Source organism: Salminus brasiliensis, chromosome 5 (assembly GCF_030463535.1).
Source record: "Salminus brasiliensis chromosome 5, fSalBra1.hap2, whole genome shotgun sequence".
NCBI classification, from domain to species: Eukaryota; Metazoa; Chordata; class Actinopteri; order Characiformes; family Bryconidae; genus Salminus; species Salminus brasiliensis.
Window position 1 is genome coordinate 20,181,651 of NC_132882.1, and position 15,432 is coordinate 20,197,082.

At 41.3% G+C, this 15,432-nt stretch overlaps 1 protein-coding gene across 10 annotated transcripts in view; it reads left to right on the plus strand.

The window, feature by feature from the left end:
• The window catches only part of ptprub (protein tyrosine phosphatase receptor type Ub), a 236,546-nt gene that overhangs the window by 139,889 nt on the left and 81,225 nt on the right, over positions 1 to 15,432 (plus strand). For all 10 annotated transcript variants that reach the window (XM_072679783.1, XM_072679782.1, XM_072679785.1 and 7 more), the window contains 2 exons: positions 8,326 to 8,401; positions 14,258 to 14,373. In XM_072679783.1, coding sequence (XP_072535884.1) covers positions 8,326 to 8,401; positions 14,258 to 14,373 — 192 coding nt within the window. The remainder of the gene's footprint in view (positions 1 to 8,325; positions 8,402 to 14,257; positions 14,374 to 15,432) is intronic.

Genomic DNA, 15,432 nt, shown 5'->3' on the forward strand with positions numbered 1-15,432 from the left:
GCAAAGCTGCTGGTGTTGCTCCTGAAAGAAGAAGGGGAATCATTGTTACATTCCCCCTCTTAGAACAAATCCTTTTCCTTCTCCATTTTTGCCATTTTTCATTGTATCGCATAATTATAAAAACAAAAGAAAACAGCCTTTACTTTGTCTTGTGATGGGCTGACCAAGAAATGCTCTGAAATGTTTTACATGGACTTCTGTTGACATCTAAGAAGGTTTTTGTTTTGCTTCTTCTGTAACGTTATCATTTTGAAAATACAAAGTTTTCTTGTGATGGTGACAGTATGTTACTGATTTGGACCATTATCACACAGTTATAAGAGTTTTCAAAAGGTGTAAAAATGGTGTTTTTCTGCTCACAACCTACATTCTCGCATTCTGCAACATTCTGTGCCAAACAAATGGGTATATGGTTGTATACCAATACACGTCATGCTTCTTGATGCAGTTTTGGACTGCCTGTGGCTCCACGGTATGTTAGGGGCTTGAATGTGAGAGGCCTCACTGTCTGCGCTGATAAACATGGGCTCCCATCCATATTTATGTGATGGGCCATGCCACATTGCCTGTTATCTCCACGCAGGAGAACATCAAAAGGACAGGGTGGGACAAAGTGAGATATTGGAGAGGAGGAGATACAGAGAAATGAGAGAGAGACCGAGAAAGAAAGAGAGCGAGAGAGAAGTGAGAGAGTGAGAGAGAAATGAGGGAGGGAGAGCGAGAGATCACCTTGAGCTTGAAATATTTGATTTGAAATCCTGCCTGTCTGCTACGCTCAGCGCTGTATTTCTGCTGTTATTGGTGAAGGTGTGTGAGATAGGAGGAACCTTGTTATCAAATATTAAAGATGTTATCGAGCCCGCCAAGACTGCAGAAGAGAGTTGGATTCTTGCGTCCTTTTCCTTACTCGGTTCTTTCGGTTCTCTTCCTATATTCATTTCCTCCTGTTTTCTCTGTGTGTCTCCCTCTCTCTCTCTCTCTCTCTGTCTTTCTACTTCTCTCTCTTAGCTCAATGTACTCTTATAATAACATATAAGCATTGCTTTAATACCGTGCCGGTTTACACTGCATTATAAACAAAGCCCGAGGAAAACAATGGAGTAATTAAACACGGGCAGTTGTGTAAAAAAAAACAACAAAGTGGGCATGATTGGCGAAACAATAAGACTACATTAATGGTGGGAAAATAAATGTAACATGGAGCAGAATGTAAAAGCAAGGAGATTTATGAGATTCCCTTAATTTATGCATTAAAATGGAGATGAATGGAATGCTGGCTAGGAGATAGTATAAGTATATAACTAAAACTGACTGAGTATATGAAAAAACTATGCTATTGATAAGGAGTCTCAGCATGCTTGTCTTACTCCCTCTGGGGCTTGTTCTCATCTACAATGTTGAAAAAGTGTGCCTCTGTCTTCTGGGTCTGCATTCGTCAAATCTTTGAGAGCAGGAGAGCCGAAACAGATTCCTTCCTTTTTGTATTAATCTGTGACACTGAAGCATCCTGCAGATAGAGCGGCTGTGTGATCTCGGCAAAATAATAGAACTGATTGAACAGCAGTGCATATTATAATATGATAATCTGGATTGCAGCAGGCGAGTGTTAAGATCATTCTGAGATCCCACACTTAAACTGTCTGCATTTGTAACCAATTACGTGTTCTTCTCGTGTTTCTGCGTGGGTTTTCTCCTCCATTTTTCCCCCTAAAACACTATTGGTCACCCTTCATTGCCCCTAGGTGTCAGTGTGCGTGTAAATAAGCATGAGTTGTACACTGGCGCCCTGTCCAACGGGTATGCCTGCCTTGCACCCAGGGATTGCACCAAGGTAGACTCTGGACCCACTGCTACACTGACCAGGAAGCCGGGCATAATAAGATGAAAGAATGAATGAATGAATAAATGAATGTAACTGGTCAATTCCTCTGTTATGCTCACGCAAGTAGACGCTGCTGGGAGGTGAAAATGATCAACATTGAATATCAGCATCGGTCCACAGTTCCCATATCGGTGGATCATTGAATCCATAATATGACATAATAAAGCATGATTTAGCTATGTTTGCTCACTGCACACTGTAAAAAAGAGTTATGAGTGGTCAGAGGCCTCGTTTGCACGTTGCGTTTTTTATTGCCGAGGCCAGTATCCCTAAAACGATGAATAAACTCTATAGTGTGTAGCTTTAATAGGTAACGAACTTTGTGGCAGCTAGTGTTGGGGTTGAGTGCCTCAGACCTCTTATCGCCTACCTTCCATTGAGTGTCATTATACTGAAAACAAACCTAGATCAGCACTGTTAGAACTGTTAGCCAAAAGTGGTCTTAGACCATGAAGCATGAGCACAGAGAGCACTCATTTACACTCTCTTTCCCTCACTCTCTCTCTCTCTCTCATCCCCTGCTGTTGCTTCTGTCTTGTTTGTTGTAGTGTGAGGATGCTATCATGGCCTAGTGCTCTCTCTCTCTCGTCCTCTTGATAATACTCCTCCCTCCCCTCTCCCCCCTCTCGCACTTCTTCTGCCTGCCTTCAATCGAGCTGTAATGTGTATATATAGGGGGTGACAGTAAAGGTGGAGATAAAAGTTTATTTTCGTATCCGCTGTCCTCTCCCGCTGTACATCCCCCCACCCACCCCCACCCCCCCAATCTAGCCCTATACTTCTCTTTTTTTTTATTTTTCTCTTTTCCCATCTCTCTGTCTGACTCTCCTCTGACATGCAGTAATTCATAAGGCTGGTCTAAACAGCCTATCTGTCTTTCTGTGTCTCTCTGTCTCTCCTCAGCTCATTGGGTAAATATATGGAAACTCTGTTTGCGAAAATAGCTCATTTTAAATTGACCATGAACACATTCACTTTTAAGCACCCTTTTAGTCCACTCATTTACACTGGAGGGGTAAGGGGTGGCGTTACCGTACACACCCAGTTTGTGTTTCTGGAGCAGAAGAGGTGAGGGAAGCGATTAAACATTGTGACTTTAAACGTGTCTTTGCAGCTTTACAAAGGATTCACACATTAAAAAAGTGTATGGAGGAAGTGTATAGAAGAAGTGTGTAAGAACTGTACCCAACTCAGTCGAATTGGATTTGGTTGTTCAGTATGCTGTAAGGGAGCAGTATGGGAGCTTAAGTTTGAGCATTTAAAAATCTGTAAAATAGACACTGCTTGTGGACCATTGTAATAACCGACATATTATGTTGGGCTGCCATATGGATTTATGGATTATTATTACAGACCTGTTTAAGTTTAAAATAAGCTCTTATAACCTAGTTAATTTTTTTTTTCAGTTTAAACATTAAAATTGCTTCTCAAAACTCATAAACAAAACTAAGTTAGCAAACTAGTAAAATAAATTAGTCAAGATTTGAATTATTTTTAGATGAAAAGCCTGACATTTGTAGCATCACCGCACTGAAATAATCATTTCTTGTCTTCCACAGGCTTATTAGGTGACTGTATTTTTCTTACAATATAAATAAATCTTAGATGTCAGCAAATAAATAATCTAACTAAACACTTGTGGTTCAAAATCTGAAATATTTAAGATGAAAAAGCAATTGTTTGTCTTTAGTCTCTTTTTCCTGCCTAACAAATAGCTAATAGGGCCTCTGATGGTCCAGCAGAATAAGGCGCTGTCACTGTGATCAGAGGATCGCTGGTTCGTTGGGTAATTGGCAGGCCAAATGGGTGAAAATCGGATAAAATGGGGAAAAAATCCAAATAAAACAGAAATCACATGGCAGATGCATAGTGGTACTTTCTGAAATGATCCTGTAAATAGACTTATTCCCTGCATTAAACCAGCCCAGATAATTGGGCTGAGAATGGCCACCTGTAGCAACGAACCTGTTTAAAGTGGTTTGCCGTGTTTAATGTTGTTGAATGATAAGAGAATTCCTGCACACAGAGCTTGCATTTAAGAGTTAGGATTCTCCTTCAAAAGCACCTCCATACTATAGACCTTTACTGAAACATTGTTATAGCTAGGCTAATTTACCAGCCCCTCCGCCTTTTCCGACTTCTCAGATTCAGCTTTCATCAACAGTGAACCACCAGCTTTGTTTAATTCTTACAGATAAAAATAGATTGAGAAATGGTCATGAATAAAAAAAGGAGTTATGACACGTTCATGGTACATAAAACCAAGTATCTTAAGTAAACATAAGTAGGAAAAAAAAAGTTGATTGTTTATGTTCCTCGTGTTTCTACGATAAAAGCACTTTCTAAGGTCATGAACGTGCTTTGGATAGAGAGAGAGAGAGAGAGAGAGAGTGGGTGGGCGGAATCATGGGCCAATTTGCATGGGAGCAATTAAAGCAAACCTCTTGAGACTTACTCTAATCCCCGGACGTGTAGGCCTCCTGCAGGGTGCTTCATTACCCACACAATCTAAACCCGACTCCCTGGCTCCGAGCAGCTTTTCCTGGCCAGCTGGCTGAACTACAACCCACTCTCGGCCACCCTTCGCCCCTTCCTTGCCCATTCAAGCTGTTCCTCTTTCTTAGAGGCCTTTGCACCTCTGGAGGATTTTTCACGCTGTGCCTGGGTTTGTTCAAGGATCCATTATCTCCTGTTAAATCTCATTAACAAGCATGGGAGATGCAGCTCCACTAAGTTACCAAGAATCAAGGACCAGACCCAGACAAGAGGAGATAAAATGTGCTTAAAAACATTTCCTCTCGATTCAAGCACAGTCTTGTGCATGAAGCATGACAAAATTTTAATATTCACTCATAACTCGTAATTTATTTTTGCTGTTAATCGTTAAGCGCCAGAAATTCATTTCCTGTGTATTCTTTGGAAGCAACATAATCCCTGCTTAGAATAGGAAAGTTTAATTGGTAAAGCACTGCTTTGCGAAAAATCAAGTCCATGTTTGTTCTGAAAGAGCAAATTATTTCGATATCGTCTTTAGAAGCTGATTACCTACTTTCATATGGAATTAAAGACTGGCGCACAATTACAGATCCATTGCCTCAACTTGGCTGGAAGTTACTGTCAAGTGTGTAGAAACTTCTTTGGCTTTTCAAATCATATTTTTAGGATTGATCATTGCATTTGCCCAATGATTATATAGGGGAGTTTAAAGCAGGCAGATTATTCTTGTTTAATAAGGTAAATTAGGGTGTACTGGTCTTTATACTTGCAATGGCATTCAAAGATTTGGGCACCCCTGGTTGAAATGTCTGTACTCTGAAAAACTAAGCGAGTGACTTGATTTCCAAAAATTAAAGGTAAAGTCAGTGTGTTTCTTTGATATTTGAATGTTTCAAAATAACTAAAAAAGGAAAAGGGCCAGGAGCACAGCTTGTAAATGCCTTTTGTAGCTAGTTAAGAGTCATTCTTCAATGCAAAAGTCTTCTATTTCTGTAAGAGTTTTGGGCCAACTCTCTGTTCCCTTGCTGTCTATCCACAGATTGTCGATGGTGTTTAAGTTGGGGGGACTGTGAGGGCCATAGCAACACCTTCAGCTTTTGCCCTTTTGACTTTTGCATGCCGCTGTATGTTTAAAGTCAGATTTCTTTGCTTGCTTCTCCTCTCTCTCCCTCTCTCTCTATTGTCCCTGTCTTTCCCTTTCTCATTTCTTTTGCGATTCCCCAGTTGGAATTTTACAAAGTCCTGCAGCTCAGTGATGAAGCTGAGGCTTCCTACTTAACTTAGATAGGGCTCTCTCTCCCCTTACCACTCTTAAGTGTTGTTGGCCAGCATGGGCGTCTGGTGCGGTGGAGCTGGGGATGGCAGTTCGTAAAGATGCATTGGCTAGCTTTGCATTTATTAGAGGATATATGTGTTGTGTCGGAAGCATTGCTAGTGCTAGGGGAAGTTACAAATGGCTGGGTCAGTTGGCAATAAAAGGGGGAAAAGGGGACAATTCGACAAATAAATAAATAAATGAATTGCTGTTTTGATTTGCTTTTTTATAAAACCTTTCAGGCAGTTCTTTCACTTTTTTTGGTCTTCTAGACTTAATTACATAATGAACTGAAATCGCCTGAATACCTGAAAGCGCTTTGCCATCGTCTTATAGCCTTCACCTGTCTTAAGTGCTACACAGCTGCTTAGAGGAGCCCATGGCTGATGATTGCTGATGACAGTGTTCAAGGAGTCAGAGTATTTACAACAGCCCCTTTAATTTTTACTGAAGCAGACTGTAATTTCTGCCCTTCACTCATTCCAGCCTAATTCATCGCTGTTCTTCTGATGATGAACTGCTATACTCTGTGTTGTGAACAGTGTTGTATTTTCTCTATTGAAGGCCATTCCGGCTAAATAGAAGGTGTCACAATAGCTGTTAAAATGACCCACACAGTTTGCTCAGCTGCCAGACAGTAAACAGCAACAAAAAATAGATTTTTTTCTCTCTCTGGCAAGGATTATGAGAAACAATAACTTTGATTTTGATCATGGACAGCCTGAGAGTCTAGTGCTAGGAGAGAAAACAGCACCAATGCCCATCTGTAATAACATCTCATCATCGCTGTCGTATGTGCAATATCGATTTGATTTTGTTGTGCGGCGATGGCCGTTCTTCGTGTCGTGCATCTGGATAGCGAGGAGTCTTTCTCTGGTCCCTGGAGACCCATGTCCTTTCCACTCACATTATGAGTGAATGTGTGTTTGTGTGTGTGTGGCATGAGCTGAATGAGAACCATGCGTCATACTGCACACACTGAGCCCTCCTGATGAAGCCATTATTTCTTTATTTCCTTCAGGCCTTAGGGGCCCTTAAAGAAGTCAGCATCTATTTTCTCTCTCCCTCTCTCTGCCTTTCCCTCTCTCTCTCTGCCTGTCTCACTATGTGAAGGTCAGGGTTTAGCATTTGCTAGTGTGCAGTAAACTGATGAAGGCTATTAGATATTTTCTTATTTTGTTGCTTGTTGCCATTGCCCTCTATTTAGTGTATGGCTAATCACTTAAGCACCTGACCAAATTGCACCTCACATCACAGTGTTACGCTGGTGTTACCAAGGCTAGTTCAGTTGATTTCCTGCATGACTATGCAAAATGAGTTTATGCTGTAGCAAGGCGTACGGATGGAAAGTACATCAGCGGTTCGTAGCTTGTGCCGTGTTTATTAAAACAGACATGGTGGCAAGATAACTGGAGGGAAGTGTCACTCTTTTGCACAGAAGAGGGAAATGCTCTTTCCCTTTTAAGCTTCTAAGCCCCACGTAACTCTCCATGGCCACAGCCCTGGGGGTGAACACACAGCCCACACAATTCACATGTATTCAACCCAACCATCCCCAAAGGCCACACATATTCTCAGAAACACTCCCACTCTAATAACCGCATAAACACACAATAAATGTTCAAATTCCATACATGCAAGACATCACAGGGCTGTCACCCTTGTCTCAGCCAGCCTTCCATCTGCCTACGTACAGCGTCACCTCATGTCTTAATTTATAGCATGTTGAGAAGAAATATGAAGAAGACTACTCTGAATGCTAATAGTTCCCAGTTATGGAGAATCTTCAGCCTACTAAATGTGAGAGAGCCAGAGAGTTACAAGCCAGGTCCTTGCTTTGCACCCTTTAGAGGTCAACACAGCCAGTGCTGTTGACTGATAGCCAAAGCTAAACAAAAGAAAACTTGATGCAAACATGATTTAATGATTTCTGTGCCACAAGTCCATTGCAATGTAATTTTCAGAGGTGGGTTATTTATATCCAGGTAATAAAACTCTCCCCAACTTTATGACTTCTTAAATTCTCTTACACCAGCAGTATAGGTGTCTAAGCAGTTGGAACAAAATCCTAGGGAGGATTTTGACTTTTTTTCAGACTTGGACTACCTCTGGCCATTTCTCTAGCTAAAGAATGGCTGGAAAGTAATTACAGTAAAATAACCCAGACATTAATTTAAACAAGTGTTGTAAGTAGTCTCACTACAATACTTATCCCAGGGGTCTCCAACCCGGCGAGCTACCTTCCCGCAGACTTTGAATCCAACCATAGTCCACCCCACCTCATCCAAATAATGTCTGCTTTCAGAAGTCCTTGATTAGCAAACTTGAATGTGTTAGATTTGGCTTGGAGTTGAAACCTGCAGGAAGGTAGCTTTCCATGATAGGATTGGAAACCACTGACCTGTTCCCATTTCTAGATAGCCTTCGATCAGCACAGTGTGGTGCTGTTCCCATTGAAACACACCTGATTTAACCCAGCAGTTAAATTACAAGGTTTAGTAAGTGAGCAGGAACATTTCTCTGGCACTCCAGGCCTATCTGGTATATTTATATCATGTGCTTCTGTAACAGTCTTATTCAACAAGTTTTCGAATAAGTGATCATGTATTTTTTATTTCCTGTCTCTGTTCAGGTTTTGTTGGAGGCGACAGTAGACCGTTGGGGCTATATTGCTGTGGATGACATCCTGGTGCTGAACTATCCATGCTGTAAGTAGCGAAGTGTTTTCTGCGCCTTGCAGAGCCACAGCTGGACCTTTTCTCCGTAATGGAGAGCCATAATCTTCTTCCTTGTTGAAAACTCTCGGGAGCAAACCTATTAAGATTTAAGGTTCCCTTGGCCTGTAGCCCCACCCTAATATGTAGTTGTTTAGAAAGAATAATAGAATGTGGTTCTTGATGTGTTTTTCCAAGAACTTCAGAGAAGAACTTTCTTCTCTGGCTTGCACTTTAAATTAGTGTTTCATTGACCAGGCACTGTTTGTTTTGTAGTATTTGGCATGTCTCATGTCATGCAGCCTCTTCGCACGGTTGCCCTGTACGGGCAGGGCATCAGCATTTATATTCTGCTTGGGTTTTAGTTAGCTGGAGCTTTCTCCCTGCTGCTTCACAGTGGGAAACAGGCTAAGATAGCATGCTGGACTTTGGAGATCATACAGCAGAAGATCAGAGCAGCGAGGCAGAGCTATGAAGGAGTCTGTGATGTGTCTTCTTCACAGGAACCATGAAGGCTTTAAATACCAAGCACAGAGATGCCGCCCAGCCGTGGGGGAAATGTGTATTCTTCTGGTATCCTCTGGAGTAAGATTCCGTGTTTGGGAAGCACAATGCCTGTACTTGTATGATTTCTAGCAATCGCTTTAGTTTTACATTATCAAAATCTGCTGTTAAAAAATGGATGGACAAACAGTAAATAAACTGAAGCTACAAAAATGTATCTTCTACAGCACAACTATCTGAGTCACACCTCAAAAGATTACATCATAAACATGTGCGCTTAATGGTCAAGAAGGTTGCAGAACTCCTAGCTGACTACAAAAAAGCTCTGCAAGCAGTGATATCTGCTAAGAGGGGTGCTATTACGACTGACTGAGAAGCGTGTCCAAGTCTTACAGTTTTACATTGCATGTGCATGTGATGTCTCACAAATCAAACCTTCTTTAGTTTACCTGTGAGAGATCTGTCATTTAAAAAGGTATTGCTTAAGCGTGGTAAAATCAGTGGTGCTTGAATTATGAACAAACAATCTTTTTTAAATCTAGAGCTTTTAATGTCTCTAGCCCTCTACATCCACATGTTTTTTGATGTTACCAAAGTATTAGTATTAGTAAAAGACTTAGAGGAGGATTGCTGGTGTTAGAGCCATGTTTGAGACAGGACTAGTCTTGTCTTCAGTTCAATATTGTACCAAGTAATTTTGAAAGTTTTGACTTTGTCTTAAATTTATTCAGATGTTTCTTTATTATAAGGACTTGTTATACCAGCACTGACATATCTTTACGTTTCAAATTTAAATTTAGAGCCACTTTATTTACCCCTGAGGGAACAGTTCATATTAAACAGATTATTGCAAAATACACACAATCACATCAGACACACATCATAGAGAATAAATGTAACACACTGGAAAGCAAAAGATATCAAAGCAGACACATTTCATGTTGTATAAATGCAGTAAACAATATTAAAATGCAGGATATAGCAAGAAATGTCAACAATTCATAACTGATCTACAGTCTCTATTGGGTGGGGGCCACAACAAGCCATGGGAGTCCCCTCGCTCTCTCTGTGGGTAGGATGGCCCTCTCTCCACCTCATGACTTGTGATGCAAGCCAGTGCATATCTCTTTTGGCTGATGTAACAGAACTGGCAGTTAGAGCTCTCCTCCTAGTACGTTCAGCTGTCCAGTGACTTTGCATTAGTGACATTTTGAAAAGTTTAGCAGTGATTGAAAAGTTGATGTGATTTGGAGGAAGCCGTGCTGGCTTTCACTATTCCCAACACTTCTAGCACTGTGTAATTGGGGGGAATTAGTTGCCTATTATAGCCATTTAGCCACAGTGCTATACTTTAGGTAATGTTAATAGTGTTTGCATGATTGTATGATTGACCCAATTTACACATCACTCAGTACAGTGGCCACTCCGGGTTGATGTGACTGGAATGACCTCTGTCAAAAACCAAGAGCTTTAAAACCTGGAGTTGTTGATGTTGCCTTAGAACCACCGTTGTCAACAACTGCAGTCTAAAACACCCACACAGTCTTGATAAGACATTCTATTTTTTTCCACGTCTTGCACATCTTCACACATCTTTAGGATCATTGGCATAGTTTGCAATGGAGTTGACAGCCCCTTTAAGCAATGTTGTTGCTGTGTTTGCTCATAGCTAGCCAAGAAACATCTGAGCAGTCAGTTGACCACTTACTTATGATGCTCTGAACAGTGGGACATCTGCAGACGAGGGCTTCGATTTATGTGTCTCACACAATGTAGATGCAAATACATTTAAGTGAAAACAGCAACAATTATTTTACTGTTCAGTAACTTAGGGTTTGAACCATTCTGCATGTTGCCTCTAAGCTTAGGCCTCATGGCTGATCATTGAGAGCTGGTTATGTGGCCCATCAGGGAGACGGGCTGCTACTTGGAGTAAACAGGGCTGCTGATGGCCTCCAAGGGACAGCCGAGTGCTTTTACGGCTTCATTAAATGCCACTGATATTTATTCATATTTAAACAGGGCTGACAAACTGCTCTTAGGCAGCGATAAAATCTACTTCTAAACAAGCAAACCTCCAGATGCTGCGGTCAAGGAAGCTCTTGGTGCCGATGCTTCTCACCTCCCACCTTACCACCCACCTCTCCGCCCTCACCACTTCCTGCGGGCAGCAGATGGCATCATTTGAGCCCCACTGCGCCCATTAAATAATTAAGACTCTCATCAGGACCTGGGCACATTGTCAGCGTGGCATAGAGCCAGGCTGCGGAAATCATCATTTGGCACAAGGAGCCTAAAAGGGAAGGATGGGGGGGGGTGTAGTATACAATCAGACTCTGTGATTCTAGTAAAGGTGCTAAACATAGGTGACATTTTTGATGGGCCCTTTTGAGCTTGAATGTTTTTCTTTATATGCTACCATTAATATGCTAATAATGCTGCAGGGCACAACATGATGCATTAAAACCTGTTTACAATGTGTGATAAAAGTGGGCATTACAAAATTATTCTAAAAATCAAAATGTAAACTTTATCTTATAAAATGTAGAAATTGGGACTAAATCTACCTGGATCCACATTGTAGAGTAATTTGAACTTTTATTTTGTTAATGTCTTCAGTTGTGGTGAATTAAGTACAAGGCAGATATTGTACAGCAGTAGCCCCAGCTACCTAAACATTCTGCTTTTTCGGGGAAATAAATACATCATCAAATACCAGTATCGGTCAAATCGAAACATCTGCCTGAAGCCAGCAGGTTTATAAAGCAAATATCTACCAATACAAATACACTTCTGACATGACCTTACTTATCCTAATGATAACATGTGGTCTCCTAATGTACAGCATCATGATCAGTATGTATGCTGGATGTATAAGAAGATGACTCTCCTGTTCCCGGCCTATTCGCTGCCTAAAACATTGATCAAGATGCTGTACAAACACTAATCCAGCATATGAGCAATGCTTTATTTATTTATTTATTTTCCATTCAGGCATTTCGTTGTGCTTTTGGCTTCGGTGTACTTTGTGCTAGGTGATAAAGGCACATGAATTATAAATTAAACATAATACGGCAGCATGTCCACAGGATACAGGGCCACCCGCCGATTACAAATGCAGCAGCCATGTCGTCCGCCCGTTTCTGCAAACAACTTTGACAAATCGTCTTCATACACTGCCAGAAATCAGCGACCAGTGAACGGCTGTGCATAAACAAGTCGCTCTTTCTTCTGTATCCCCTCTGTATCCCCGGCCAGTTCTCTCCTGCTATGACTGATTGATTTTGCATACTTCCTATGCATGTTCACTAAGACTGTTTTCAGTGACTGCAGTTGCTCAATGCGTTTGATTGTGTAGGTGGTGAGAAGAGCAGTGCCAGAGTTACTCGCGAGTTCAGAGTGTAAAAGCAAAGCCCACGCTGGGCTACTCAACACTCTTCACCAGCTACAAGCTACCATTGTCAGTCTTGTCACACGGCTCTATTACTGCTGGTCCCGGGGGGCGGAGCTATGTGACAAGTCTTGCTGAAAAGACAGAGACAGAGAATCTCTGCTAACATGTTATATTCGCTCCAGCTTTCTTTAACTACTCAACTTTTCTCTTTTAATCAAAGCTTTGTTTACTTTAAAATGTAATAAGCTTGATGTCTGAAATGTGTTTTTGTGTCCACAAGCAAAGCGAATATAGAGAACTCTTATTAATATAAGTGATAATACATTAGTAATAATGTAATCACTGAAATCACTACCTATTCAAATATATTGCAGCAATCTTAGTTATTTCTCTAGGACATGAACAGCTGATTTCAGAAGTGGTATTTTTAGCAGGTTTATAGCACTATATTTGAAGTGGTCCTTTGTAAATTAATAAACTCTTAACAGAGTATCATTAACACATCAGCAACATATCAGTAAAGCAGCAACAGTGTAGCATCTGAATACACCGAGGTAAATATTTTGAAGACGTTCTGTTGCTGCATTACTGACATTAAGTAGACTGTTGATATGTTACATCAAGTAGACTTCATATGCTACTTCCATTAAGAAAAACCTAACCCTAACCTTAATCCCTAATCCTAGCCCTAACATTAACCTAAACCCAAAACCTAATCCCTACCCACATTCTGTCCCTAACCTTAACCTCAACTCAAAACTTAATCCTTACCCTCATTCTGGCCCTAACTTTAACCTCAACCCAAAACCTAATCCCTACCCTCATTCTGACCCTAACACTAGCCTTAACCCCAAACCTCATCCTAATCCTGGCCCTAACCTTAACCTCAACCCAAAATCTCGTCCTAACCCCTAATCCAGGCCCTAACCTTAACCTCAACCCAAAACCTCATCCTATCCCCTAATCCAGGCCCTAACCATAACCTCAACCCAAAACCTAATCCTTACCCTCATTCTGGCCCTAACACTAGCCTTAACCCCAAACTTCATTCTAACCCCTAATCCTGGCCCTAACCTTAACCTCAACCCAAAACCTCATCCTAACCCCTAATCCTGGCCCTAACATTAACCTCAACCCAAAACCTCATCCTAACCCCTAATCCTGGCCCTAACCTTAACCTCAACCCAAAACCTCATCCTAACCCCTAATCCAGGCCCTAACCTTAACCTCAACCCAAAACCTCATCTTAACCCCTAATCCAGGCCCTAACCTTAACCTCAACCCAAAACCTAATCCTTATCCTCATTCTGGCCCTAACACTAGCCTTAACCCCAACCCTCATCCTAACCCTTGTCTTGGCCCTAACCTCAACCCAAAACCGTATCCTTACTCTCATTCTGTCCCTAACACTAACCTTAAATCAATACCTAATCCTCTTTTTGGCCCTAACCTTAAACTTAACCTCAACCCCAAAAATAATCTTCATAAGAGATTAACATTTTGGACTCTCCAAATAAAGAGAGAAGACTTCAGTAAAAGTTTCTTGATAATTTAGTGGATGTTTAGATGCTGCTCTATCACTGGTATGTTGTTGATATGTTACTGAGAGTCAGATGAGCTTTATTTAATTAAAAAAATATATATTTGGACACTCTGGATAAAGTATCACCAAATTAACTAATGAATGTAATCAGTATATTTGACCTGGCTGCACCAGTTCACTGCCTAAAATGCCACTACTGAATGTTTAGAGGTGACTAAAGCTGTAAGATACACGAGATATTGTGGTGACTGTATGCCTTGCGCTATATTACAAACACACTTGTGATTCAGTGACGTGACGTGGTTAAAGGTTGACCTGCATGTTTGTTAGATTACCCATACATCTTGATTCATACATTGCCCACAATAACACTGAAACAATGTGATCATGTTTCTCTGCTTTCCCTTAGATAAAGCTCCCCACTTCTCTCGCCTGGGGGATGTGGAGGTCAACGCTGGACAGAACGCCACCTTCCAGTGCGTGGCATCAGGGCGGGCGTCCGAGGCTGAGAAGTTTTTACTGGAGGTGAGTGCCCCTTCATGTGAGCAGATATTGCATTTGGTGTCTACAGAGGGTTGACTTGTTCTCCTGTAATATGGAGGGAGTTTTGAGGAGAAAATTGAAATAGCGGTGCTGGCTTGGCCAATAAAAACTTCACACCAGGAAGCAGAGAGTTGCTGCTTTAATTTCATGTGTCTCATGCGTATAGATTTTTGCAGAGATGGAGAGGGAGCTTGGAACTGTCCATATTTCTCTTTTATTCCTCCACAATATTGAATGGTTAAACGCACTTCCTAAGATTAAAAACTGCGGCACCAGCATATGGGTATCTGTGGTCGTGGCCTTCGGCGATGTGACATACTGTACTGAAATATGATGGCCAATATAATTCATGCCACTGGAGTACACAGACATCAAACGAGCTCTGCATGGAATAAAGTATGTGGTACCACTGAAAACAGCCAGATAGAAACAGCCATCTTGCTGTACTACATTCAGGGTAGAGAGAATATAAGTATGTATAAGTATATGTATATATGTAAAGGTATAGTTAAAATAAAGCTATCCTCTATTAAATGAGGGAGGAGTATATATATATATATATATATATATATATATATATATATATATATATATATATATATATATATATATATGGACACCTGTAAAACCATGCTGTTATGTCCTGAAGGACCTTAAACACCCCCTGGGTCACAGAATTTGCCGATTTGCCGCCCCCTCTCCACCCTTCCAGCCCAGTCAGTGTGAAATCCACGACTCCATGTTATCATTACCATTTTACATCACTTCATAGCAGGGTACCAGCTGCAACCTAGTTTGTGCCTCTGCTTTGATCACGAAAGCGATGATGACAAATGGATCGTTCTGTCGTGTGTACTGTAATTAGTCCAAACAGATTGTGTGCGATCCATCCACAGCTTGTGCACCCAGCGTCATGGCTGCTAATTCGATGATTGTTGTGATTGTGGGGTAAAACAAAGAAAGCCAATAGCGAGCCCACGAAGCCTGTTGAATGTCTGCGGTTTGTTTTATTCGAGCCGGGGCTTGGCAGTTGCCGTGACC